Here is a 27,349-nt window from a genome sequence, read left to right on the forward strand (position 1 = left end):
CTGACAAGCTATCCTTTTTAATTTAATTAACCGCACCCACATAAAAGTCATTAGACCATTTGGCTGTTCCATTTTTGAAAAGGAATTTGATGGTTTTTTGGCCTGACTTCAACCCCGGAATCTACTGTTTTTTGAAGTAAATGTTTTCTCCACCCCCACCCCGCTCCGTTTGCACCATGATTCTAATCACTTCAGCCAGGAAGAAAGGTTTTGTTTGTTTTCACTTATTATTCTTTTTTTAGTTTTACGCATACGTGCAGTAAAATTTACTCTTTCTGGTGTACGGTTTTATGGCTTTTGACAAATGCACGAAGTTGCATAACCACCACCACATTAAAGACACAGAACAGGCTCATCAGCCCCCAAAAACTGCCTTCTGCTGCTCTTCTGCAGTCTAGCCTTCCTCCCACCCATCACCCCTGGCAACCACAGGTCTGTTCTCTGTGCCTCTGGTTTTACCTTTTCCAGAGCCGGTGTAGTCTTTAAGAGCGCCCTTTACTCTCTAAGGACAATACTAAAGCAAGGCCAGTGGGTAAGGAGGGCTCTCTCTGGAGGCCCACCCTGAAAGGACTCTGAGAAGCTCCGATTTTATCTGATTTATACTCTGGACTTCAGCCAAATATTTCAAAAGATGTCCAGCAATGAAAATACTTGTGGCCACTTTGCCAGCGCTTCGCGAGAGAGCCGTACTCACGTTCGGCGATCTGGAGCACGGGGTACCCCAGGTAGAAACTGAACTCCACCACGCTCAAGTTCCTGAGCAGCTGGCTCACTTCCGTCCCGTTCAAAAACCCCTGCGTGCCTCTGACCGCGAAGACAATGTTCACGGGGCCCCGCCGAGGAGCCGGCCTTGAAGCACCCATGGTGATATTCAAGATCTAAAAACAAGGAAGATGGGATAAGCTTCCAAAAGAAAGTGAAGCATGGAGCTAAAAGCTGATGATTTCTCTCTCAAAATGTCTCTCATTGCCTTTTTTTTTTTTTAAAGAGGTAACGTTTTTCAAAGGAAAGAACTGGCTCCACATCCTGGTTCCCGTTTGCAATACTTAAAATTCTCAGTTTACTGAAAATGTTTTTCACATGAAGTGGTGAACCGAACACATGTATTTATAGTCCCTCCCCGCCCCTCCCACCCCAAATCCCTCTGAAATAACAATAAGTTGAACAAAGGGGAGTAAATCCACAACAGCTCTGAGAATGGAAGAAAAATCAGAGATTCTGTCAAATTACTGGAAGATGGAGAGAGGATGGGATCATATGATATAAAGCAGAACTGAGGGAACTGAGACCCAAATCATACACAGGCCTAGAGTGCCAGAGCAGAGAGCCGGCTCCCGGGGGGCCCCGGGAGAGCTCTCGGGAACGTACACCAGAGGAGGCCGTGAACAGCAATCAGTACCATTAGTCAAAGCCCAAGTACCAAGGAGCTGAGCTGACCTTCTCCCTCCTCTTTCCTTCTAACTGCCACAGGCAGGCCAACACAGAGGTGCTGGCCCTGACCAGCCCAAAGAACCGCTCCCCAAGAAAAAGGAATTCCCCGTCAGAGCAGGCAAAAAGACTGTGGGTTTGGCCCCTAACAAGAAGTTAGCAGCACACAAGAGACAGAGAAAGAAAGAAAACGAAAGAAAAGGCAGCTTTGCTGTGAAAAGTACCCTGAAGCACTCCATCCCCAGAAATCTTTATTCTGCGCTGGGGCAGGGGTTCCAGTTGGCCCCATCATCTGCATCCTGTGCCCGGGACCCAGTGCTCTGGGAATCCTCCCATCAGGAGACAGGGCAGACGTAGACACAGAAGCCAGAGCTGAAGGGCCAAACTGCCAAAATTAACAACCTGCTTCTTCACTCCTAACGGCGACTAACCAACAGACTCCAAATTTTACAGAAAACTAGGAGCCTGAACGCCAAGGACCAAGATCAACAGAGGAACAATGGCCATGGAGAAAATAGAAACAACTTGGGAACCAGAAGGCAACTTCTAACAAATTCTCATTAATGTCCTCAGAGACTTTCAAGGTGATACCACATCATCATTCAAGATAACCCTGCATCTTTGCAGGAGAAATCACCATGGAAAAGGAGCCAAGAAAGACAGCTGAAAGCAAATTCAGCAGAGGGACTGAAAAACATGATGGACTCAGCTGAAGACAAAATTAATGACTCAGAGGACAAAGTTTAGAAAATGTGTAAAAATGGGGAATTTAAAAAGAGATGGTATTACAAGAAAACATAAGAATTACAAAAGGTGGCTCCAGATGCACAAAAATCTATTTAATATAAATTCTAGACAGAGAGAACAAAGAATATGGAGAAAAAATATAAAAAAAAAAAAAACATCAAGGGTTTCCATACAATACACACAAAGCCGGTTCATGACTGAGTCACTAGATTCTGTTTTTAGAGTGAAGCACTGCATTTCATGGTATCCTGTAACATGAAACACCAGTGTACTGAGGTATTCCCCCCATGGGGTATTTAGGTTGATACCATCTCTTCTTAGAACATTCTTGTGTTTCCGGCATATGCTCATCTCTGTCCAGCTCACCACATCTGAGCTCCGTGGTTATCCTACTGCTCTGTAATCTTCAAATGTGCCTAGCTTATTCACGCTACGTGAACTCGGTGCCCCGGAAAGAGATCGACCTTGATTCATGTGAACTGAACTTCTTCCACGAGAGGGAATTAGTAAGAGTTAATTGTGGCCTCAAAGAAACACGTGAAATGAGTCCGTCTTCAAAGGACAAAGCACCTTGTTCTGCATTCGGAGCTATCCTCACCTGCACGGTGAAGTTATGCGTCCCCTGGTGGTGTTTTCTCACTTCAGAAAGAGCTATCATCAGGCCTTTCTCAATGCGCTGGGTGAAGTTGCAGAAGCCAGTATCCACACTCTGAGGCACGAACTGAAGAACTAAGAGGAGGACAGCAATCACAGGCCCATAAACCAGGTGCTGGTTTAGGATTGAGGAATGAGGAGGCGAAAAGTACTCTAACTCAATGAACGCCTCCATAGCACAGGATTAAGTATTGAGAGGTAGTATTTAGGGTCTCGTAGCAAGGAAACGTAGAAAGCCTACTCTGCACCAAATGAATACATACAATGTGAAGGTGACTTGTACCATTTTAAAATGGAAAAAGATAACAATGGGAGCATCCGACTGAAACATTCAGTCTGAAAACACTCTAAACTCCTCAAAAAACACTGTGGGGAATAGATGGAACAAAATTGGGGAAATGTCAATAATTTTTCAAGTACGGATATGTGTGCATGAATGTATTCAATAATCTTCATCTTTTAGAGGCATGGGCTGAAATATTTATGGGTAAGATGACATGATGCCGTATCAAAATAATGTGGGAGGAGTGCATATAAGAGGTGAAAATTGTTGAAGCCGTGCAATGAGTACGTGGGGGCTCATTCAACTCTTTGCACTTTCATGTATGCTAGAAGTTTTCTGTAATTATAAAGGCTTTCTTTTTAACTTAAATATATGTTTTAAAATCCTCCCCCATTTTTTTAACAACATAAAAAATAAAATGAAATTTTATTTACAAATCAATCAAAACAACTATGCTCAGTCTTCTCACCCGTGTGAACTTGGAACCTGGATTCTGGCACAAGGAAGGAAGGTTTCACAGCCAGGATTAAAGGAGTTTGGTCACGTACAAGTTTACTGTTTATAAGTACATTTATGACGGATATTGCCGTGTAAACGAAAGGCCCAGATGTTACCAGGAAAGTGAAGTCAGCGAATAGTTCATAAACCTATGAAAATCAAAAAACACAAAAGACAGTAATTATCAAATTTGAGAGGACTATAACTCAAAATTAAAAGAAGTTGCATGAAGTAGAAAAATAACAGAACAAGTAAGTTGAAAAATAAACAGGTAGCTTTAAATGAAGGGGGAGGGCAGCATAGACAATCAAAATTTTATTTGAGTTATCCCTTTTACAGATCTGCCAACCTTCTCAAAAACAGCATAAAATTACAAGAGCAAAGGCAGCACGAGAAAGAACAGCCAATAATGCAAACTGAATAATGAGTTATGGAGAATTCAGAGTCGTCATATTTAATCCACATAGAGAGGAACACTTATTCTGTTGAGCAGGGCTGTCCAAAAGAAATTCATGAGCCGCATATGCAATTTTAAAATTTCTAGTAGCCACATTAAAAAACATAAAAAGAACCAGGTGAAATTAATTTTATTTAACCCAATACATCTGAAATATCACTTCAACATGTTGTCAATGTAAAAAATTATTAGTGAGATAGTTTACATTTCTTTCCTCACTCAGCCTTTGAAATTCTGTGTCAGTTTTGCACTTACGGCACATCTCAATTCAGACAAGCCCTGTTTCATTTGCTCAGTAGCCACATGGGCTCGTGGCTCTGTTCAGGCGCAGAGCATAGCTTTCTGACCTCATCAGCGGAGAGGAGGTAGGAACACAGGGTCCACCGCAAAACGTATGGAAATCTATCTCTATCCCACTGAGTGTACAGAAATATGCATATGCCCTCACTCTAAAATCTAATTAAAATTCTAATCCAAGTCCTTTTAGGTAAATCAAGGGAAGCGAAATCATCACACCATCATCCCCAACTGGTCTTAGAGCCTTTTTGTTCCAATTCTGCCAACACATCCCTCCAGTGGACTATACCTGGCCTCAGGTGGGATCAGGGCTTCCCTGATGAAGCTACGTGTGAGTGACTCTCCAAGAACGAGCAGGTGTTCACCAAGAGAAGGAGGGAGGAGAGGAGAGTGTTCTAGAACCATGACATGCCTTCAGCCTGAGCTCCTGTGCCACAGGGACCCACCTTGAGCTCCACCGCACGGTTGAAGTGAATCCTCAACACTTCTTTGATGGATGTGATGATGTACTCCTGCACAGCTCTTCTCGCCAGCACTACAAACCAAAGCCAACCACCAAATGCAGTTTAGTTTCATTATGAATAATGTGGGCATCACATTTCTGGTCCCCAAGGCAGAGCCTGTGCTCTGCCAAAATGTGACAACAGCTCCCAAAATCATTTTGTAAAATCAGGTCCAGGCTACGAAAGAACAGAGGAACAGCAGTGGATCTGGACATTCCTAGGTTTTTTTCTCTTTGCTATGCCCCTAATGGTAAAACACAAAGTTTTAAAACTCTCAGCAGTAATATTTTAAAAGGCCTTAAGATGTTACTCAGCAAAACTAGATGACATCTTCTCCTATAAACTGAGGTCTCCTACCTCAATTTTTCAATGCAGTAAGTGAAGGGTTTTCACCACTAATAATGGGGCGGAAAAAATTTTCACAATCCCCATGTATTAAAATTTTATGTAGGAAGTAAAATATTTCTTATAACAAAGTCTGGTTATATTTAACTCTCCTTCCACATCTAAGAAATTCTATTTTAAAATTCGTAATAAGAGAGCCTCTTTCTCAGTATTTAGTAAACATGTCCTGCTGCTCCCCTTTCTTTTCCCTATTATTTTTTCTTTCCTCTTCCATTAACTTCCCATAATGAAGACTCTAAATACATTTGAAATTATTATTCGGTTTTCCTCTTCCTAATGTTAATTTTTAAAACTGGAGACAGGAGACGCCTGGGTGGCCCAGTCAGTTAAGTGTCTGCCTTCAGCTCAGGTCATGAACCCAGGTCCTGGGATCAAGTCCTGCATCGGGCTCCTTGCTCAGGGGGTGCCTGCTTCTCCCTCTGCCTCCCCCTGCTTGTGCTCTCTCTCTCTCTCTCTGACAAATATATAAAATATTTTTAAAAATAAAAATAAAAAATAAAACTGGAGACAGAATCACTCTGTGTCTTTCATTCTTTTAAAAAACAAATGTTTAAGTTACATCCAGTTGTTTTCTCTACTGATCGGTGACCTTGATAATAAACATGGGGAAGGGCTTCTTTAGTTCACAAGACCATTAGAACAACTCCAGACACCCTGACTGCCCTGCTGAGTTACACCAATGGCCAACTTGGCCTGGCCTACATGGGCTCCAATAGGACCACACTGCAACATGGGTTTTCAAGGGAAAGAAAAAATGAGTGGGAAAGAAAAGAAGGGAAAGGAGGAAGGAAGGGAGGGATTAAGGGATGGGGGAATAGAGGGAGGGAGAGAGGAAAGACGGGAGGGAGGGTAGGAAGGAAGTTCTCAAAAGCTAAACTTGGAGAATGTAGACAGAGAACGAAAAATCAGAGACAGAAAAACCCAAAAGAGGAAAGGAGGAAGCACACGTCATGAGTAGCCCCACCTAAAAGGAGAATCATCCATGTATTGCTCTGAATAGTCCCCAAGGCCTGCCACGAAAACCTACAACTTCTCTAGTTTAACTGAGTAAGACCTAAACTGTAACATCAGGATATAAGCACAAGAATCTTTGGGGGGAAGAGGATCATCGGCAACAGATACCTCAGTTTCCCCAAATATCTAGTTTGGGCCAAGAGAGGCGAAAGAGCCCTGCTGAGGAGGCCAGGGTCAGGCAGGTCCTGGGTGGGAAGCATAACCCCTTAGAGGATACACAAGGTGAGCGCTCTCCCAAGTGTCCACCACGGATCAATGGAGGGCTTTGACTTTTACGACAGAGCTCCATAAGAACACTTTCAGAGGACAAGTAATCACCCCAACCCTCTCTCTCTGATAATTACTAAGAAGAAACCAAGGCCAAATCTAAATGAAGATTCTCAATGAGGTCATCCTTCCTTTGGCTCAAAGACAAACACTGAGAGCAAAAGACAGCATTCCTGTCCACTTAAAAATACAATATAACAGTAGGGACACTTATGAACAACTCCCCATATGTACTACAACTGTTGAACTGTACATTTACAGTGGGTGAATTTTACCCCAAAAGCTATTGCAAATACACGGATCCCTAACAAAGGACACCAAATTCATTAAATAGATATCCTCTATGACAGTTATGACAGTTAACCCATGCTATATATATATCTGATATTCTTAAAGATACTTCTAAAATGTTTTCTAGGGGCGCCTGGGTGGCACAGCGGTTAAGCGTCTGCCTTCGGCTCAGGGCGTGATCCCGGCATTATGGGATCGAGGCCCCACATCAGGCTCTTCTGCTATGAGCCTGCTTCTTCCTCTCCCACTCCCCCTGCTTGTGTTCTCTCTCGCTGGCTGTCTCTATCTCTGTCAAATAAATAAATAAAATCTTTAAAAAAATAAAATAAAATAAAATAAAATAAAATGTTTTCTAATTATTTGTAGAAAAATCTGAAAAGACACATTACACCTACAAGTATCAAAAACGTCACAAAATCCAAGAAATAAAGCTATCAGTAGTTCTTTTAATAAGCTTCTTGTAACTGACCACTTTGTAGTTACTATGTAGTAATTTTGTCGAAAGGAAGAAAAGTAACATATCTACAAGAAACTCTTCTCTCTCCTCTGGACTACTGTTGTCCCACAAATAAAGTTCACACTTGTCCCAACCTCATCTCCTAGCATAATTACCTCCTCCTCCCATTACACAAGTTACCAGCCAAGCTGAACATCGGTGGGCTGTCTGACCTCTCCACCTGTGTTCACACCTTCCACCAGGAGGACGCCTCTCTCCATCTCCAGACGGCAGCCCTCTTGAGTGTGCCCCTCCAAATCATATCCTTCCAAACCCATCCCTCATCATCCCAAAAAGTCACTCTTATAGAACTCTGGTTCAACCATTCTTATCACAGCTACCAAGAAAACATGGCTTGTGTCTACCCTACTAGAATCTAACCTCCTTGAAGGTCAGAACCATGTCATTGATCTAGATAACTCTTAAATCTTCTTTTTTTTTTTAAAGATTTTATTTATTTATTTATTTGACAGAGATGGAGACAGCCAGCGAGAGAGGGAACACAAGCAGGGGGAGTGGGAGAGGAAGAAGCAGGCTCCCAGCAGAGGAGCCTGATGTGGGGCTCGATCCCAGAACGCCGGGATCACGCCCTGAGCCGAAGGCAGACGCTTAACCGCTGTGACACCCAGGAGCCCCTAGATAACTCTTAAATCTTCTAAAGGCGCCTGTACATAATGAGTGCTCAATAATTATTTGTCAAATGAATTAATAAATGTTTCCTTATTTAGGGGAGGGAGGGAGTTAGGAGAGCAAAGGCTTCAGCTTCTCCCCACCACCTAAGGGGGTGGTGGCACCACCATGATGAGCAGAGGATACATGGCCCACCTCACAGCATGAGCTCCTTCTCCTTCCTCACCTCACCTTTCCCTGTTCTTCCTTCTCCACTCCACTCCGTTCCTCCTCTACTTCTACCATTTTCTTTCCCCCTTCTTCATTTCTATCCTCCATTCGCACCAAAATCAACACACCGAGCCAGCGTGAACATCAATATTATATTGCATTCAAGTATACTAACAGGTTGTAAGACTTAACACGCAGCTTGTCATTCCTGATGAAGAACAAGCTGGAGAACCCAACCAAGCAGGCCACAGTCACTGGACATGTACAGACATGACGTCAAACAAGCTCTGATTTCATGAGACTAAAGCAGCTGGGCAGATACAAGTGAAGCTGCTGCTTGTCAGCCAGTCACTCGGGCTGCGGACTGGGACGGAGATCAAAGTTTATAACTGAGATCAGACATTTAGCCGCCCCGTTTCTTTCTTGGGTTCTCAGGATGTAAGCGACATTTACAGGAACATGTACGAGCAAAGTGCTCCCTCCTACCATGGAAAAGAATAAGAAATTAGTAAGAAATTGTTAGCAGCTGCCCTTACACGTTTGCACAACTACCTGCTTGAGCTAAACATGAAGGTTTTTGTTTTAATCGTGCCATCTATGCATCCACCAGGTTATGAGTTCCAAAGACAAAGATCCTAGCAAACGCTCCTAAGACTCCATTTAAATCTTTTATTTCTCTTATTGCCACTACTAACATGTAGCATTTTGTGGGTGTTTCTTATACACCAAGCACTGGGTTAAGTACTTAATGTGCAGTGATGCATTTAAATCTTTACAATAACCCAGAGATGTAGGTGCCATGATCATCCAAGGAAACCAAGAGGTAAAGAGACTAATTAACTGTCCAGAGAACTCACAGGAGAAAGGCAAAGGAGTGAGGGTGACTACTGCACTGAAGCCCACACTCTTTCCCACAGTGCTGGAACGTCACAGAGGCATTTCATACAAACACCTTAGAAAGATCACCCCAACCGAGAGGTGACTTGAAGCAGGGCCTTACCGGTTGTGATCAAATAGGCATCGGGAACTGTAATATCACACACATATGGCGGCTTGGCGGTGACCAGTGCCGGAGTAGCAACCGTGGCTTCAGAAGTGGAGGTGGGCACGGGATGAAGGGATGGCGGGGGTCTCGCCGAACTGCTCTCAGGGGGATTCTGACTCGCAGTTCTGCTGCTCGGGGTGCTGTCAACAGTATGATCAGGGGCAGCACTGGTGTTGGGTGCGTTCGGTTCCACGGAGGTGTTCACTGGTAAATCTGTGGGTGTGAATGATGGCCCCACAAATATTGGCTCTGTAGGAAGAGGTGAGGGGATCGCCTCTGAAACAAATGAAGATGCTGACAACAGGTACACATCAGTGACCAGCAGTGTGGTGCTGGGAATGACTCTGGAGAAAGAGGATAAGAGAGGTGTGTGATCATCCGTAACACTGACATCGTCACTGGAAGGTGTTGGGGTTGGAAAGAAAGAAGATTCTGCTAAAATGGGTGTTGTATGAAAAGCAGTCAAAGGGGATGGCGAGTGAGTCCCAAGACTCACAATGGCAAGGGCAGGCTCAGAACTGGAGGGCACCAGGGTGGTGACTGAAGATTCAGGGGCAATGAGTGACAACTCAAAATAGGAGGTAGTTTCAGTGAGGGCTGAGGTAAAAGAAGCTTCAGGACCTGTCGGGGAAACTGTTGCTGCTTCGGAGAACTTGAGAGAATCTGAAGGGAAGCTTGAGAACAGCGACATTTCAGAGTAGCCAGGAAGCAACGTGAATGTCCTTAAAAGGTCTGAACTGGGCCAGAGCTGCGAAAATTCAGAGTTTGAGGAATTGGGAACAGAAAGCGGAGCGGACGGCGCCCGGAGAGAGTGGGACAATGCAAATGTCTCAACCACGGTAGGGAACACCTGAGAAGGGAAGGCTGAGTCCAGAGACGGAGGAGCAAGCGCTTCTGAAGACGAGGCGACCAAGCTGCTGAGCTCCAGGGGCGGCGTGGAGAAAACACTGGATGCGGACTCCAAAACTGGGCCAGTTGCACGTTCCGAAAAGCTGCCGGGTTCCGGGTCAAGGAGAAGCGAAGGCTCTACGGACGGACCCGGAGTGTGAGACGGAGAAGGCCGCGGGTCTCCGCGCTCAGGCGGTGGGGCGTCCTGGTTTGCGGTGCGCGGGAAAGAGGAGTCGGGGAGCACACTGCTGACGACCCAGGGAAACATGGCGGCCCCGCTGGAGGGCGTTCCAGGCGTTTCGGGGACAGAGGAGAAGCCGAAGGGAGCAGGGTCGGGGGACATTGGCGCAGAGAGGTGGCCGCGGCCAGGATGCCCTTGTGTGGCCCCAACACTCCTCACACCCCCGTCGGCTAAGCCACCGGTGCTTGTTTCTGAGACGCCCACGGAGGGAGAAGAGAGTGGAACCACCGGCCGTGAGGGGGAAAGAGTATTGAATTCCTGGGGCTCTTCCTCGAATTCAGAGAAGTCCGCCACTCCGCAGCTGAGCAGAGAGGTGCGGCTGACTTCCGGTGTGGTCACCGATGGGGTCTCGGGGCTGTCCCCTGAGCCCCCATCTTCCTTCTCCGGGAGGCCGGCGGACGCGAGGAGCCGAGGCGACGCCACGCGGCAGGACATGCACCACGTGTACGGTCTGAGTGACGACAGCGGGCTCAGGAGCCGCGCGTCGTCCACGAGACTCGGGACGACCACCGCGTCGCCCGGCAGCTCCGACGCCTCACCGGAGTCGCCGGGAAGAAAGGGGTTGTAAGAAACATCAGCTGACTGAGGAGAAAAGGACACGGGCGCAAGAGACGATGAGAACAGAGCCCCATCTGTGCTGCTGCTGCTGCTGCTGCTGCTACTACGGGCGACGGCTGTCTGTGCCAGAGCTGCAGCAGGGTCTGTCCTTGGAAGGATGGTTCCTTCTAGACTGTGACTCAGAGCCATGGTCGCGTCAGGGTATCTGTCCGTGCCCGTGGCCAGAACATCCTCTGGAGGGGGTGGGACCTCCGCCCAGGAGGGAAAAGGCTGCTGAGTCACGCCACTGCCTAAGAGCAGAGGCTCTGCAGACAGAGAGCTAGAAAGAAGGGTTTCTGCCTCCTCCGTGCTGGACGCCATGATCTCCGGCAAAGTCCTGCTTGCTGAGTGCCCGTAATCGTCAGTAGGATAAAGCACCAAGTTCCTACTAGGAGTTGGAAGTATGCCCTCAGATGTGGGAAAAGCTGACCGGAAAGCACTGAAATGACCGGGGGATTCAGTATACGCTGTTGGTTGTTGCATTGTGTGTTGCCAGGCTGATGTCATCTGTTCGTCTTGTAAAGAAATAATGGGTGAAGATGGAGTCTGCGCTGGCGGGCTGACCGGGAGATACCGAACCGGAGAAACCACGCGCGAAGTGGTCCAGGGAACTTCTGGCAAAAAGTTATCCATTTCATCGTCATCTCTGACCACCGCATTGCTCATCATCGACACATACTTTGCCACCAAGATGCTGTGATCTGCTATACTTTGGGTCAGTGTTCCTTGGTTAAAAAAGATTGTATCAAAAATAGTGGCGGATGGAGATGATATGACGTGGAGAGAACTGCTTTGCTGGGACCCTGGGGCAGTTTCTGTTAAGGCCACATGTGCAGTGCTGTGGGTGCTTTTCTTCATCATGAGCTCCACGGAAGATAGGTTTTGCTGTTCCAGAAAGAGCTCATCTACAAGGGAAGTAAAAGCTGGGTTAGTTGCAAGGCAATCAAAGTCATACTGCCAACACTTTTTTTCAGATATAAAAACGGACTCGTTCAACAAATATCCACTCACTATGAATATGCACAACACACATTTAGAAGTTAAACAGCTAATTGGGAGCCAGAAATTGCCAGAATTACAGTTAGGGTAATATCTGCAAATATTCATAACCGTGAGCTCCACCTTTACTGAAGCTTGTGTGTAAGCACACATTGACGTTTTTTCTCTTACTTTCAAATGACACCACAGAACACCAGAAATGGAGGAGGTCCTAGGAGGTTGTCTAGTCCGTTCTGTCTCATTTATTACACAAGAAAGAGAGTTCAGAGACGGTAACTACATCAATTACATGATCACCCAGACAGGTAGAGTTGGAATCTCAATATAAGCCTGCCTTGATTCCCAAGCCCACATTCCTTCCCTTCCACAAGAGCCGCTCTCAAGAGAAATGAACATGACAATTCTGACAGTATCACTCACTACACAAGTAAAAGTTCAAAAGATCCTAGTTTAGGGCTACCCACACTGAGGCCCCAGACTACCTCCAGGCTCAGCTCTCATTATTCCCTGCTCTACTCTCACGCCCTCCTGACTCTGGCCAAAGGAGCTACCTGCAGTTCCCAAATTCAAACCCCCTCTGGCTTAGCGACTCTGCACATTCTTCTCCCTCTGCCTGGGATGCCCTTCCCTGGCTCTCCACTTGGATCACTCCTACTGGTCCTACAGATGCCACACAGATACCACCTCCGTCCTCAGTACTCTAAAGTTGAGTTCATGCCTTTCCTGAGGCTTCCACCTGTCATATCCCCTATCATGTTTCACTGAAATGAACTCTCTGCTCATCACACTGTGACTTTCTTAAGGACAAGGACTTGTTGGGGCGCCTGGGTGGCACAGCGGTTAAGCGTCTGCCTTCGGCTCAGGGCGTGATCCCGGCGTTATGGGATCGAGCCCCACGTCAGGCTCCTCCACTAGGAGCCTGCTTCTTCCTCTCCCACTCCCCCTGCTTGTGTTCCCTCTCTCGCTGGCTGTCTCTATCTCTGTCGAATAAATAAATAAAATCTTTAAAAAAAAAAAAAAAAAGGACAAGGACTTGTTGATGTGCTTTCCCGGTGAATAGCCCAGTGAATGACACAAAGTGAGAGCTCAATAAATATCTGTTAAATGAATGAATGACTAAAGGAATGAATGATGAGGACCAAGTTCTGATATATGCCAAAAGCACTCTATCATCCTCTCAAAACTTTCATATTCTTTACCCTTGTGACAGCTGTCATTATCATGGAAGTGGTTAAGATGTCTCCACCTGTAATTCAAATACAGTGTATCCAGAGGCAGGACATGTAATGGCCCAAACCCCTAATGAAGACCCAGAGTACAGAGTACTGTCTACTGCAGCACAGTCTGGGGACTGAGCAACTATCATGACCCATAATAATACCCTCCTCTTGCTTATCCAAACAGTCTATCAGAACATGAGTGTGTGAAATACTATAGAGATCATCTTGAATTCACTCTTTTTGTTTTTTCAAAGTAAATTATTCCTGTTCTATTCCTAGCGACATGACAGACTGGAGATCTTGAAGTCTTCCCACATCATAACACTTAATTATGCTTAATAACTGTTCAAAAACATCATTTTACATGACTAGATGAGCCTGCAAGACAAAAAGGGACATGTGCTGAACACAGGAGCAAAGCAGGAGATGGACTAGGAAGGTCATCAAGCACTGCAGTCTTTGGATAGAGGGACACTGCACCAGTTAGCCTAATGGTTGGGCCACAGGGAACTAAGGGACGAGTATTATTGGGTCTGAACAGGTAAAGAACCCAACTGAAGACCATCTCCAAAAAAATGCAGACCTGAGAAGGGCCATACTCACAGGGAAAGAGTAAATCAGGAAGAAAAATACCCACCTCTCAGAGAACAGTAAGAAAAAGTGTCTGTCTCAACTTGGACTTTGTGCAGATATTTTATAAAAAGCATTCCCAACTTTGGAATCTATACTACTTGTGTGGTCCTAAAAACTGTACGTTCAGAATCATAATTTAAGGTGGACCAGGCCTCCAGTGCCTATCAGAGGTTAACATAAATCATCTCCAGAAGAACACACTCACAAACCAGGCATCAAAGTAGTCCTGCAGCTAGAGTTCCACTAAATATGAGTGCAAAATTAAAGATTACAAAACACATAAGGAAGTAGGTTCTATGAAAAAAGTGAAGAGAAGCCCACACAAATAGTATCAGATCTGTAAGGACTTTAGATATTGTAATGTGAGCTACATTTTTTAATGTGTGTTTAATCCACTTAAAATAATAAAGGGGAGACTGGAAACATGAGTAAGGAACAAGAGACTATATAAAAATGGCCAGAAAGACTTGAAAAGGGATTAAAAGAATATTTAGAAATGAAAAAATAAAGGGGCACCTAGCTGGCTCAGTTGGAGGAGCGTGCAACTCTTGATCTCAGGGTCATGAGTTCAAGTCCCATGTTGGGTGTAGAGATTACTTAAATAAATTTTAAAACTTTTACTTTTTTTAAAGATTTTATTTATTTATTTGACAGAGAGAGCCAGAGAGCATAAGCAGGGGGAGGGGAAGAGGGAGAGGGAGAAGCAAGCTTCCCGCTGAGGAGGGAACTCAATGCGGGGCTGGATCCCAGGACCCCAGGATCATGATCTGAGCCAAAGGCACATGCTTAACCGACTGAGCCACCCAGGTGCCCCTAAATTTAAAAACTTTAAAAAATATATAATAGTTAAAATACTGAAACTCAATATGCAATATATAATAAACAATAAATAGCAATTTAGACATAGCTAAAGAGAGAGTCAGTGAACTGGAAGATAGATCTGAAAATTACACAGAATGGAATACTGAGAAACAGAAAGATGAGAAACATTAAAAAGAGATGTTAAGAAGTTTGGAAGATACGGGTGCCTGGGTGGCTCAGTCAGTTAAGCATCCAACCCTTGATCTCAGCTCAGGCCTTGATCTCAGGATTGTAAGTTCAAGCCCAACATTGGGCTCTGCACTGGGTGTGGAGTCTACTTAAAAAAAAAAAAAAATGGATGAAAGATAGAATGAGATAGTCCAACATACATTTGATACAAGTAGAGGGAGCTGGGAGAGACAATATTCAAAGAAACAGTGCTGAAAATTGTCCAAAATTAGTTAGAGACACAAATCCTTCAATTCAGGAAAATGAAGAAGTCCCAAGCCAGGTGAAATTTTTAAAAACATATCTAGGGACACCTGGGTGGCTCAGTCAGTTAAGTGTCCGACTCTTGATTTCAGCTCAGGTCATGATCTCAGGGTTGTGAGATCGAGCCCTGCACTGGGCTCCACGGTGGGTGTGGAGCCTGCTTGGGATTCTCTCTCTTCCTCTCCCTCTGCCCCACCTCTAACTAACTAACTAAATAAATAATAAATAAATAAATACTCATATCTATACAGATGATGATACCACAGAACATCAAAGACAGAGAGAAACTATAAATGAGTCAGAGGAAAGGACTGGCAATTACACCATCAGATAACTACTTCCCTAGAGAACTAGGAGCCAAGTGACAATGAAATAAAATCTTCAAAATGCTAAGAGAAAATATCTGACATCTTAGATTTGAATAACCAATAATACTCTCTATTTGTTAAAATAGGGACATTTTCTGATAAACAAAAAGTGGTTATACCAACAGAAGACCTTCAGTAGAGAAGCCTCTCTAAACAAGGATATACTTCAAAAAGAAAGGTAATTATCCCAGAAGGAAGATCTGAGCAGAAAGAACAGAGGATAAATAAATGATAAAGATATGGCTAAATCTAAACAAACAGATGGTATAAATGAACAATACTACTACTACATGATTCGTGAGGTTAAAAAACATACTACAGAATTAGAATAGCCTACTACGATCCCACAGAAGCTGAAAGATGGCATCCAGAGGCATTTCTGACTCATTAGCAGAAATGGAAATCAAGATTAAGATAAAATTCTGTGAATAGATTTTGTGTGTATACACTAAAATTAGTATAGGATATTTAGTCAAATATTTATTTCAGCAAAAGATTTCTAACTGGTTCCATTAGCATTTGAAAGTCACAAATTTACACCAGATATAAGCTGCTTACTTAAAAGAGTCACACTCCATTTTATGTAATGTGACTTCTAAAAATAAACAATAAAAGAAGGAAAGTGTTTCTTAGAGATTTCAATACTATTAGGCATTTGTTGTCTTCTTTACAACCTAGCTCTAGGATTTCTTGTCTGTGTACTTTTACTATTTACCCATCACATTCCAAGCATGGGCAAAAAAGTAATCACAATGCTTCTCACAACCATGGTAAAGTAAGTTGCAGCTGTTCTTTTCCACAGTAAAGGGTAAACAGTTATACATCTATTTATAGTAATAAAAGTGATCAAATCAACATTCTGTCCATCTATATAACATATAGATTTTAAAGTTTTTCTAAGGACAAATCATTTTATGTGTACTTTAAAACTCTGCTATGATCTAATTTATTTTCAAATATAAGATCTGAATAGAGAGCATGATCTCTTTTAAAATGAATCAGAAACATATTTGAAAACGCACTGGAAGACTACAAGAGATAAAACAGCAAAGAAAAGCAACATTTTTTGGCTAATTTATGAGCCCAAGTATCTGATGCAAGTTAGAATTCAATCAACTCTGTTTACAAAGGACATGGAACAGGGAAGGCAAAGTGGTCAAAAAGATGAAAAATTCTCCAGACAGTAAAAAACAGGAACAAACACTTCCCATTAAGAAACGTGAGGTACGCCAAGCTGTGATGTGGTTTGTTGTTTTTTGTTGTTGTTTTCTTTTTTCCTCCTTTTTTTTGGCCAAGCCCCAGGAGAGAGAAACCAGCTCTGAAGAGATAGCAGCTGAGATGCCATGGGAATTTCTTCTGTAGTTAATTCAGGAGGAGGTTAGAAAGCCCAAGTGAGTCTCTCCCAGCAGAAAAGCCTTCATAGACTCTAATTTCAAGCCCTGGAGATCAATTTTCAAGCTCTAAAACATTAGTTCACCAGAGTGAAAGGCTGTCTCTGTGCCGACAGAGAAAAAGGCAGGGGGCTGGGGTAACACCCGTGCTCCTCAGACTCTGTGCACACGGAGGGGGCGGGGGTGTCTTGTTAAAATGCAGGCGCTGTCCAAGCAGGGCTGGGGTGGGCGCTGAGTTTCTGTGTCGCTCTCAGGCAATGCCACGTCTGCAGCCACACTGAACAGCTTGTGTTAAGGCACTTTCTCCCATGGAGACCGCAAAACACAGACTTCCTGGGGTGCCTACCTGTACCTCGACCTGGGCTCGGATCTTGCCACGCTGCACCTAACAGAGCAGGGACTGTCCTACTGCTGTGCTGATATACGGGGCTTAAAAATTCACAAGGCAAACCCACGGAACATATAACAGCAAGAATGAACCCTAAGGTAAACTATGGACTTTGAGTGACAAATGATTTGTCAACATAGATTCACGGTTTGTAAAAAACACACCACTCGCTGGGGGATGTTGATGGGGGGGGAGGTAGAGGACATATAGGAAATTACACCTCCCACTCAATTTCGCTGTTCAGTGAACCTAAAACAGCTCTTTGAAAAAACAAAAGCTTTCAAAAATCTTTATTATAAAGCTTTTTAAGAACTTTTTAGAAATCCACGAGGGAGTGCCTGTCTCTAGGAACCTGTGGTCTTACTCAAGCAAGATAATTTTTTTTTTTGCTTTCTTCTTTTTAATTATATTGTTCTATCTGGAAATCGTCCCCCAATACAGTAGTCAATCACGGAATCGTGGACTTCCCGACCTGAATGCATCCTTTAAGTCCTTAGTCGATCCCATCCCGTTGCAAAGGAGGCTCAAAGAGTTTAAGCTGACTTGCTTAAAATAGCACCCGGGCCCTAGGCAGCCTTAGGAAGGCAGGTTCATAAATTCTCCATGACTGAAGGCTTCTCACACACCACAGCACGTTTAGTCAAATCAGTCCATTTAATTACAATTGCTAGTGAAGAAATTACGTTAGAAAACATGCCAAGTTATATTACCTTGCAAAGGAGCTGAAAGTATATACTATTATTTTGTGCTACTGAAGCCCATGCTGAGGCCTGCCTTCGGAGCCATGAGGCCCCACCATCCACCGGGGACAGCTCACAGGTGCAGGCCTGGGTGCTGGGAAAACAGCACATCCTCGGAGGGCTAGCCTGGGAAACCCAGCGGCAAAAACCTCTAAAGAGCTTTAATCCAAATAGAACCATTACTTTTGCTTCTTTGTTAAATTGTGGAATTTTCAAAACATAATGAGTCATCTCAACTCTGTGTGGATATTAAGTCTACTACCAAACAAAAGCCCCTTAGGGTTTCTAAGAGTTTAAAAAGAAAAGCGGATAGTTAAACCACTACCCAATTCGGTCAATCTTTGGCAACTTTTATTCTTCTTGCAGTTCTCGGGTTATCCTGAAGAAGATTTTAGTGCTGTTATTAAAATCATTCTCTGGGGGTCGCCTGGGTGGCTCAGACGGTTGGGCCTCCGACTCTTGTTTTTGGCTCAGGTCATGATTGCCGGACGGTTGGGGATCAAGGCCCACATCCAGCTCTGCGCTTGGGGGTGGGGGGGAGGAGTCTGCTTAGGATTCTCTTCCTCTTCCTCTCCCTCTGCCCCTCCCCCTGCTGGTGCGCATGCGCTCTCTCTCTCTCTCTCTCGCTCTCTCTCAGATAAATAAGTAAATCTTTAAAACAAATATCATCCTCCCCCCTTCCCATTTTTCTCCCTGTTTTAGAAAACAGTATCTTTGTTCCCTTTCTTTTTCCAAACCCAACTATATACTAATACCTTCTACTCGAGTATTCTCTCTTCCAATTGGTACTGGTTTTATTATCAAATTATCAAGTCGATAAGAAATACTATTTATAAAACACATTTGCAAGGTACATAGACAATAATACAAAGAACACTTGAGTTCCCATCACCCAGTTTAAGAAAAAAGATTGCCCTTTCCTCCGGCATCCCCTGGGGACCTTTCCTCCCCTTCCCTTCCATTGAGAAAATCACTCTTGAACTATGCCTTTCTCACAGCCTTGCTTTGCTTCTAGTCTTACCACATGTGTGTATCCCTAAAGAGTACATACTCTCCAGCTTGATGTGTTTTCAAACTTTATCAAAATGGAATTATATTGCATGTATTCTGCTGCAACTTATTTTTCACTCCATATTTTTTTAGATTCATCCAAGTGTATTTTTTGCACGTAATTATTCTCACTTCAACATGAATTCCATGGTATGAATATACTAAAATTTATTTATCAATGTTAATGAACAGTTGGACTACTATCAATTTTGTTATTACAAACATTCCTTTTTTTAAGATTTTATTTTTATTTATCTGAGAGAGACAGCAAGAGAGAGAGAGCGCATAAACGGGGGAGGAGCAGAGGGACAGTGAGTAGGAGAAGGAGACTCCCCACTGAGCGGGGAGCCAGATGCAGGGCTCGATGCAGGGCTCAATCCCAGGACACCAGGATCATGACCTGAGCTGAAGGCAGACGCTTAACTGACTGAGCCACCTAGGCGCCCCTCTTTTTTTTTTTTTTTTTAAAGTGGGCTGCACGCCCAGTGTGTGGAGCTCAAAGTGGGGCTTGAAGTTACCTACAACTCTTAAGATCAAGACCCAAGCTGAGATCAAGAGTCAGACACTTGGGGCGCCTGGGTGGCACAGCAGTTGGGCGTCTGCCTTCGGCTCAGGGCGTGGTCCCGGCGTTATGGGATCAAGCCCCACATCAGGCTCCTCCACTGTGAGCCTGCTTCTTCCTCTCCCACTCCCCCTGCTTGTGTTCCCTCTCTCGCTGGCTGTCTCTCTCTCTGTTGAATGAATAAATAAATAAATAAATAAATAAATAAATAAATAAATAAAAGAGTCAGACACTTAACTAAGTCACCCCCACACCCCAAACATTTCTGATATGAACTTTCTGACTCATCTTTTGGTACACAAATATATATATAAAATATAGATATTCATGTGAGTATGTGTGTGCACACAGATGTATGTATGTGTATACGTTTGTGTGCACCTGTGTTTTAAGAATGTGTGTGTGTGTGTGTGTGTGTGTGTGTGTGCATACACAAGAATAGAACTGGGTTAGGGGGCACCTGGGTGGCTCAGTCGGGTAAGCACCTGACTTCAGCTCAGGTCATGATTTCAGGGTCCTGGGATCAAGCCCTGTGTGAGGCTCCCTGCTCAGCAGGAGTCTGCTTCTCCTTTTCTCTACCCCTCTGCTTCTCCTTCTCCCCCTGATGGTCCTCTCTTAAATAAATGAAATCTTTAAAAAAAAAAAAAAAAAAAAAAAAGAACTGCTGGGTCAGAGGAGATGTTCATCTGAACTTTACCAATGATGCCAAGTAATCTTTCAAAGTAATTGAATCAACTTACACTCCCACTCTTGATTGCACAAATTCTCACCAATACTTAAAGACTCCTAGACATTTACATTTTTACTAATCTGGTTGGTGTGAAACCTTAGAGTTTTTAGGTTTTAATCTGCATTTCCCTGATTATAATAGACTGAGCACCTTTTCCATATCAGTTAGCCATTCATGTTGCCTCTTCTGGTGTCTTTTCAATTCTACTGCCCATTTTGCTATTGGGTTTTCTGTCTTCCTCTTTCTGATTTAAAGGCATTCTTGATATATTCTGGACACTAATCCAATGTCAGTTACAACTTCTCCCAGTTTTGCAGCTTGTTGTCTGATTCTCTTTATGTGGCCTCTTGAAGAACAATAGTTCTCAATTTTAATATGGTCAAATTTATCAATCATTTCTGTTATTGTCTGAGTTTCACATGCATTGGTCTTATCACAGAGGTTCAAGAAATCCTTCCCTACATCAAAAGGCATAACGATGGTCTTATATTGTCTTCTAAAAGTTTTAAGGTTTTGCCTTTCTCATTTAAAGCCACATGTGCCTGAAGGTGTAAAGTCTGTGTGCACATGTGTGTGCATGTGTGCGTGTATGTAGTATGAACATCTCCCAGACTGATGTTACTCAAAGTGGTTGCACTTTTCATCACTGGCCTGTGATGAGAAAAGGTGCTTGAGCCAGCATGTAACTCAATGTATGGTTTCTTTAGAGACTAGGTCGTGATACAAAAATGTAAATGTCAGCTGGACCAGAAAGCATGCTCCAGAAGGGATCAATTCATGCTCCAGTCTACATTCCTTATCTCATTTTGGATGGAAGACAAAACTTTGCAGGCCAGCTCATTGCAGTGCCATCTGGGCAGAGGATATGGGGTCTGTACAAGGTCCAGTGGGGTGGGACAGATGGAGGAGGAACTGGTAAAGAAGCCCACTGAAGAACACAGAGAAGACAAGTGTGTCTGGGAAAGAAGGAAGGAAAGATCAAGTTCCCCAAGATGGAGTCAGAGGGAAGCAGGGCATCAGAACACACAAGGCTTGGAAGCCATGATGTTGAGGATAACGATTTCATAAACACAATGGGAAGCCATCAAAGGCATTTAGAAACATGAGAATGACATGACCAGAAGAATGGTTTTAAAATTCCCCCCAGCAGCAGTGTGCAGAGCAGGTGAACAGGGGGCAAGAGGAGATGTGGAGAGACTGGTTATGTGCTCACAGCAGTCGAAGCTTGAGATAATGGTGGCTTACATTAGAGTGGTCTTTCCGGAACTCTGCCAGTCAGTGTGGGCTGTAGACCATCAGCATCACCAGGGGTGTTTCAGAAATGCAGCCTCTTTGGCCCATGAAGACATTACTGGGTCAGAAACTGCTTTCAACAAGATTCCAGGTGATTTATGCACCCATTAAAATCTGAGAGCACTAGCCTGAGATTTTTTTTTTTTTTAACAGAAATCCACATGGAGATATCAAGTTTGCAAACAGATATATGAGCCTGGAGATAAACCTGCAAAAGTAAGAAGAAATCTGAGAAGAAGGGGGAACCAGGAATGTGAGCTGACAAGCAGACAGAAAAGTTGTTTAGGAGTCAGGAAGGGGTCACCTGTGCTGAATGACACAGAGAGATCAAGAAAAGGAAAGCTGGGGATACCTTCTTGACATGACAACAGGTCCCTGGCCATGTGGTAGCAGAGCCAGGTTGCCGTGGGTTGAAGAGTGAATGACAGGTGAGGAAATGGGGATTATGTGCCACAACTTTCTTGGGAGACTTAGCTGTGTAGGGCAGGGGCTCAAGGGGACCATCAGGACAAGATGCTAACCAGAAGGGTCTAGGGGAAGTTGTTTCTCAGACAATAGGTTAAGACTCACCCAGAAGCTCGTTAAAGATGCAGGCTTCTAACAATGCAAAATGCCAATCTAATCAAGAGAAAATGTCAGACAAGCCCAAGGATATTCTACAGAAGACCTGATACGTCAAAGATCTCAAGGTCATAAATGACAAGGAAAGAGTAAGGAACTGTCACAGACTAGAGAAGATGAAGGAGTGGTGACGACCAGATGCAATATGGAATTCTGGATTGGGTTCCAGAACAGAAGAAGTGGGAAAACTGGTGATATCCTATAAAGTCTGTAGTCTAGTTAACACTAGACTTAGCTTTGATTAGGTTAATATCTTAGCTTTGATCACTCTACTGTGATTATATAAGATCTTAATATTAGGGGAAGCTGATTAAAGGGTATATGGGAACTCTGCATATTAAAATAAAAGCTAAACACATGTTCTCATTCAGAAAACTAAGCATGGGGCATAGGAATTGGGATGTGTTGTATTTGCTGCTGTTCTTGTTGTTTTGGAATTTACATTTTGAACCAAAGAAAATGGGTAATTCTAATGCAAGTACAGGGACCTTTGTTTGGAATGTACTGGACTAGAGCAATGTCAATGGAACAATCCAGAAAAGAGGCAGAGGTGGAAGATGCAGTAGATAAGTGAGGAACCCTGGTGGCTGAGAAGGAAGAAGAAATGACATCCAGGAGGGAAGTGGCCTTTGATCCTCAACTAGAGGACAGACTGAGAGGGGGACAGCAGAGATTGGTCAGTTGTACAGACATGCTGGTGAGAAGAGGGAATTTTGGTCAGAGGCAGCCTAGGGCAGAGTGTACCAGGACAGTGGAGAATGTGTGAAATAGACACAGAGTGGGGAGCGGGGCTGCCTACAGACATGAATAACACAGCCAGGCTCTCCCATGGAGCTACAGTCCAAAACCAGAAAGTAGTTTCATGTCCCATGTGAGGAAAAGCTGCTGTTCCCAAATCAGCATTTTAGGCTACAGTTGGATACGGGGACTCACCCACAGAACAATCACTGATGAGCTCTCAGGGTGAATGTTAAGTACCTGACTGCGCGGTCCCCATACTTGAAGATCTCAACACCATGCAAGACTTCTTTAGAGATCTTCCTTTGGGGGTATGTGGGTAGCTCAGTAGGTTAAGCATCTGCCTCTTGATTTTGGATCAGGTTATGATCTCAGGGTGATCTCAGGGTCATGAGATTAAGCCCCATGTCGGGCTCTGCGCTTAAGATTCTTTCTCTCCCTCTCCCTCTGCACCGCCAACCCGCTCACTCTCTCTCCCTCTCTGAAAGAAGAAGAAGAAATCATCTTCCTCTGACATCTTTCGTTGCTCAGCTTTTATTAAGTCACAGACAACATTAAAATGTCCACATTTGTAGGGGCTCCTGGGGGGCTCAGATGACTGAGTGTCTGCCTTCAGCTCAGGTCATGATCTTGGGGTTCTGTGATTGAGCCCCACGTCAGCCTCCCAGCTCAGCAGGGAGTCTGCTTCTCCCTCTGCCTCTCCCTCTGCTTGTGCTCTCTCTGTCTCTCTCTCTCTCAAATGAATAAATAAAATCTTTTTTAAAAATGTCCATATTTCTGTATGTCACGTCTGGTATGGGCTGAATTGTGGCCCCCCTCAAAAAAATTCCTATGTTGAAGATCTAATCCCTAATAAGGCTGTATTTGGAGATGGGGTCTTTGCAGAGGTAGATGTGGTTAAACGAGGTCATGGGGTGTGGTCCTTATTCAACAGAACTGGCATCCTTCTAAGAGGGAGAGACACCAGAGCTCACTCTCTCTCGGTGCACTGTCATGGAGAAAAGGCCACATAAGAACACAGCAAGACGGCACCATCTGTAAGCAGAAAGAGGCCTCCCCCGAAACCAACCCTGTTGGCACCTTGATCTTGAACTTCCAGCCTCCAGAACCATGAGAAAATAAATGTCTGTTGTTTAAGCCACACAGTCTGTGGCATCCTGTTGTCACAGCCCACAAGGCTAAGAGGCAGCTTTCATTCCTGACTCAAACAAGAGGTGCTGGGATGGGGTAGGGAATACCAGAAAAAAGAGCCTGTGGGCCTTGGGCCTTACCCTGGTCTACCACAGTTAATCAACTGCCAACTTTGAGTAACTCAGGTCACATTCCTGGGTCTCAGTTCCCTCTTGGGCTAGTAAGATAGAGAGTTCCTGAAAAATCACTACCTGAAAAATGAGCATTCGAGTGTTGACTTTCTATGTATAGGCCTGAAATAGGAGCCTCGGCTTCTGCTGTAGGTTTTCTCAGTCAGAGTTCTCTGTTGTTTGCAGTGGCAACAGCTCTGACCACATGAGCAGGAGGGGAATTCAATGGAAGGATACCAGACAGTCCACAGAATGGACAAGGCAACTCAGTTTCAGAACACAGACAAGAGCCAAGTGCAACTGGACAGCAGAGAAGCCCACTGCCGAGAGTGTCCGCTGATGACACCAAGTCAGGTCTCCACTGGCACAGCTGTTAATGAACCCGCGATTGCTCTGCTTCGTGGCAAAACATCCTCAAAACTCAAAGTCCGGGGCACCCGGGTGGCACAGCGGTTAAGCGTCTGCCTTCGGCTCAGGGCGTGATCCTGGCGTTATGGGATCGAGCCCCACATCAGGCTCCTCCACTATGAGCCTGCTTCTTCCTCTCCCACTCCCCCTGCTTGTGTTCCCTCTCTCACTGGCTGTTTCTATCTCTGTTGAACAAATAAATAAAATCTTTAAAAAAAAAAAACAAAAAAAAACAAAAAACTCAAAGTCCATCTGGGAGGGTCCCACTGGCCATGCCTAAGACCCATGCCCATTGCCTCATCAACCCTGCAGTCCTCTGACCCTCACATGATGAAAGATTTCCCGTAAAGGGAAAGGGAAGCCTCCCAAAATGACAAATGGCCACTACGTCAGGAGTGGAGGGGGCTTCAGTTTCAACTGATAAAAAGCACAGCTCTTCAGAACCAGTAGAATACAATCGCAGCTACAGAGGAAGACAACAGGGCCAAAAGCTCCAGAACATTCCACAAAGAAATGGGCCCTGTTCTGTCTCAAACTTGTTCAGGTCCCCTGGAGAAATCCCTGATAATTAGCCACACCTTCCATTTCCTCCTCTAAAGATGGGGACACATAGCAATTAGTGACTTCACTAAAACGTGCAGAGAACTAACGAGTAACTTCAGAAACCAACTACACACAACAATGAATAATGGTACCATAAACCTTTTTTAAAAATCCATACCATTACAGCTAAAACATCAGTACACTAGTCCCCCAGCCCCTTATCCATAGTTTCACTCCGCAATTTCTGTCAGCTGCTGTCCAGAAGCAAATAATCCACCTTCTGACATAAGCTCAGAAGTTCAACAGAGACCATCACTGTGCCTACGTCATTCACCTCACTTCACCTTGTCACGTAGGCATTTCATCATCTCAGATCAACACAAGAAGGCTGAGTACAGTACAGTAAGATATTTTGAGAGAAAGAAGATTGACAACTTTTATTACAATATATTGTTATAATTGTTCTATTGCTTTACTAGTTATTGTTGTTAATCTCTTACGAGGCTAATTTTTAAATTAAACTTTATCACAGGTATGTATGCAGAAGAAAAAACACAGTATATATAGGGTTCAGTACTAGCTACAATTTCAGGCATCCATGGAAACAGGTCTTGGAACGTATGCCTCATGGATAAGGGGGGGCTACTCTATCGGCTTTGTGTTGGGATTTAGGGACTCTATTTCTTTGCATGATTTTCTCATTTGAGCAGATAAAGATATCGAAATATTGGTTTAATTCAAAGCATGGTACAAAGTATTTATTGGAAGATGCTGGTTTGCTTTGCTCTCTTCTTTCCTCAATAAAATGCAATTCTCTTTTACCAACCTGCGAGGCAAGGCTGTCAGCACTTCAAGCAACCAAAACCAACCAAACTAAACTTTCAACTCACTAAGAACAAAGGCAAAAAATTCTCAGTCAGCCATCTGTTTCTGAAATAATTTAATTCAAAACACAGTCCCATAACAACAGGGAAAAGGACACCGTCAGCTTCAAGATAATCTTCTGTCTCTGGTTACACTCGGGGCTGGACTGGCCCACGACATCCCATGACTCAGCATGAAGAGACTTTCCCTCCCAAACACAGGAGCCAGCAGCCATCCGTGTCCACACAAATGCACAAGCCCACAGCTAAGTGACCAGGAGACATCACTGCCTCGCTGGGTGGGTCTAATTCCAACAAACAGTACAGAGCTTATGCTACAGGCTCAATTCCTTAATTCAGCTCTAAATTAAGCTTTTCTATTATATCAGGGGAGCAGGAGGTTTAAAAGACAGAGAGGAGCCATTCCGGCTGGAAGCAGCAGCAGAGACAAAGGCTCCATGTCTGGACAATGTGGGATGTGTTTGCGTAACAAACAGTAGTGGCTCCAACCGGTTGCAGAGAATACCAGAAAAGTTGGCTGAGGAATGTGAGAACGTCTGTAGACAATGGGGGAGCCATTGGGTATTTTGAGCCAAGGGGCCTTTTGAGCAGTTACGCTGCAGAAAGAGCAACCTGGCAAGAAGCAGGAGACAGTGAGGGATCCCACGCTCAGGTACACAGCCGATGGGGCAAGTGGTAAGCGGAGCGTGATCACACAGGGATGGAAAAGAAGCCACAAGTCAGAGACATGCGCACATGTAAACCTCGGCAGCTGGCGGGATGGACGGGCCAAGACAGAAGAAGACCAAGGTGATTCGGAGTCACAGATTCGACTGCCCACTACACACAACTCCCCCTGAGTATATGCCCCTAAGAACCCCCTGACCATCCCTCCATGCCCGCTGACACTCATTCTCACGTCAGGGTCTTGCTGTGAACTCTCAGATGCCTTCATCCCCATCACCAGTACTTATGAGTTTGAGTCCTTATACCTCCTTGCTCAGAACTCTACCAAGACAGAAAGGCCGCCTCCTTGCTCAGGGACTTTACCGTGGAGGAGAGGAGACAGTAGTTACAAACTTAGAAGGCTGCTAAGGAAACAAGGAAGAGGGTGGAAACCCAGGATGATGGGCGAAGGTCAGGAAAATGGACTCTGAGAAGTTGTGTCTGAGCCAACATCTAGAAGACCAGAAGCCAAGAGTAAAAGAGAATGGAAGAATGCTCCAGGCAGAGGGGCTGGTGCGTGCAAAAGCCGGA

The 27,349-nt window shown here is 44.4% G+C and overlaps 1 protein-coding gene across 1 annotated transcript in view; it reads right to left on the reverse strand.

Moving 5' to 3' along the window:
- The window catches only part of KIAA1549 (KIAA1549 ortholog), a 135,486-nt gene that overhangs the window by 72,944 nt on the left and 35,193 nt on the right, over positions 1-27,349 (reverse strand). The window contains exons 2-6 of the mRNA XM_034637766.1: positions 9,181-11,856; positions 4,811-4,899; positions 3,582-3,759; positions 2,774-2,904; positions 695-878 (exon numbers count right to left, since the gene is read on the reverse strand). Of these exons, the coding sequence (XP_034493657.1) occupies positions 695-878; positions 2,774-2,904; positions 3,582-3,759; positions 4,811-4,899; positions 9,181-11,812 (3,214 nt within the window). The 5' untranslated portion in view covers positions 11,813-11,856. The remainder of the gene's footprint in view (positions 1-694; positions 879-2,773; positions 2,905-3,581; positions 3,760-4,810; positions 4,900-9,180; positions 11,857-27,349) is intronic.

The sequence above is a fragment of the Ailuropoda melanoleuca genome, chromosome 1 (genome assembly GCF_002007445.2).
Source record: "Ailuropoda melanoleuca isolate Jingjing chromosome 1, ASM200744v2, whole genome shotgun sequence".
NCBI classification, from domain to species: Eukaryota; Metazoa; Chordata; class Mammalia; order Carnivora; family Ursidae; genus Ailuropoda; species Ailuropoda melanoleuca.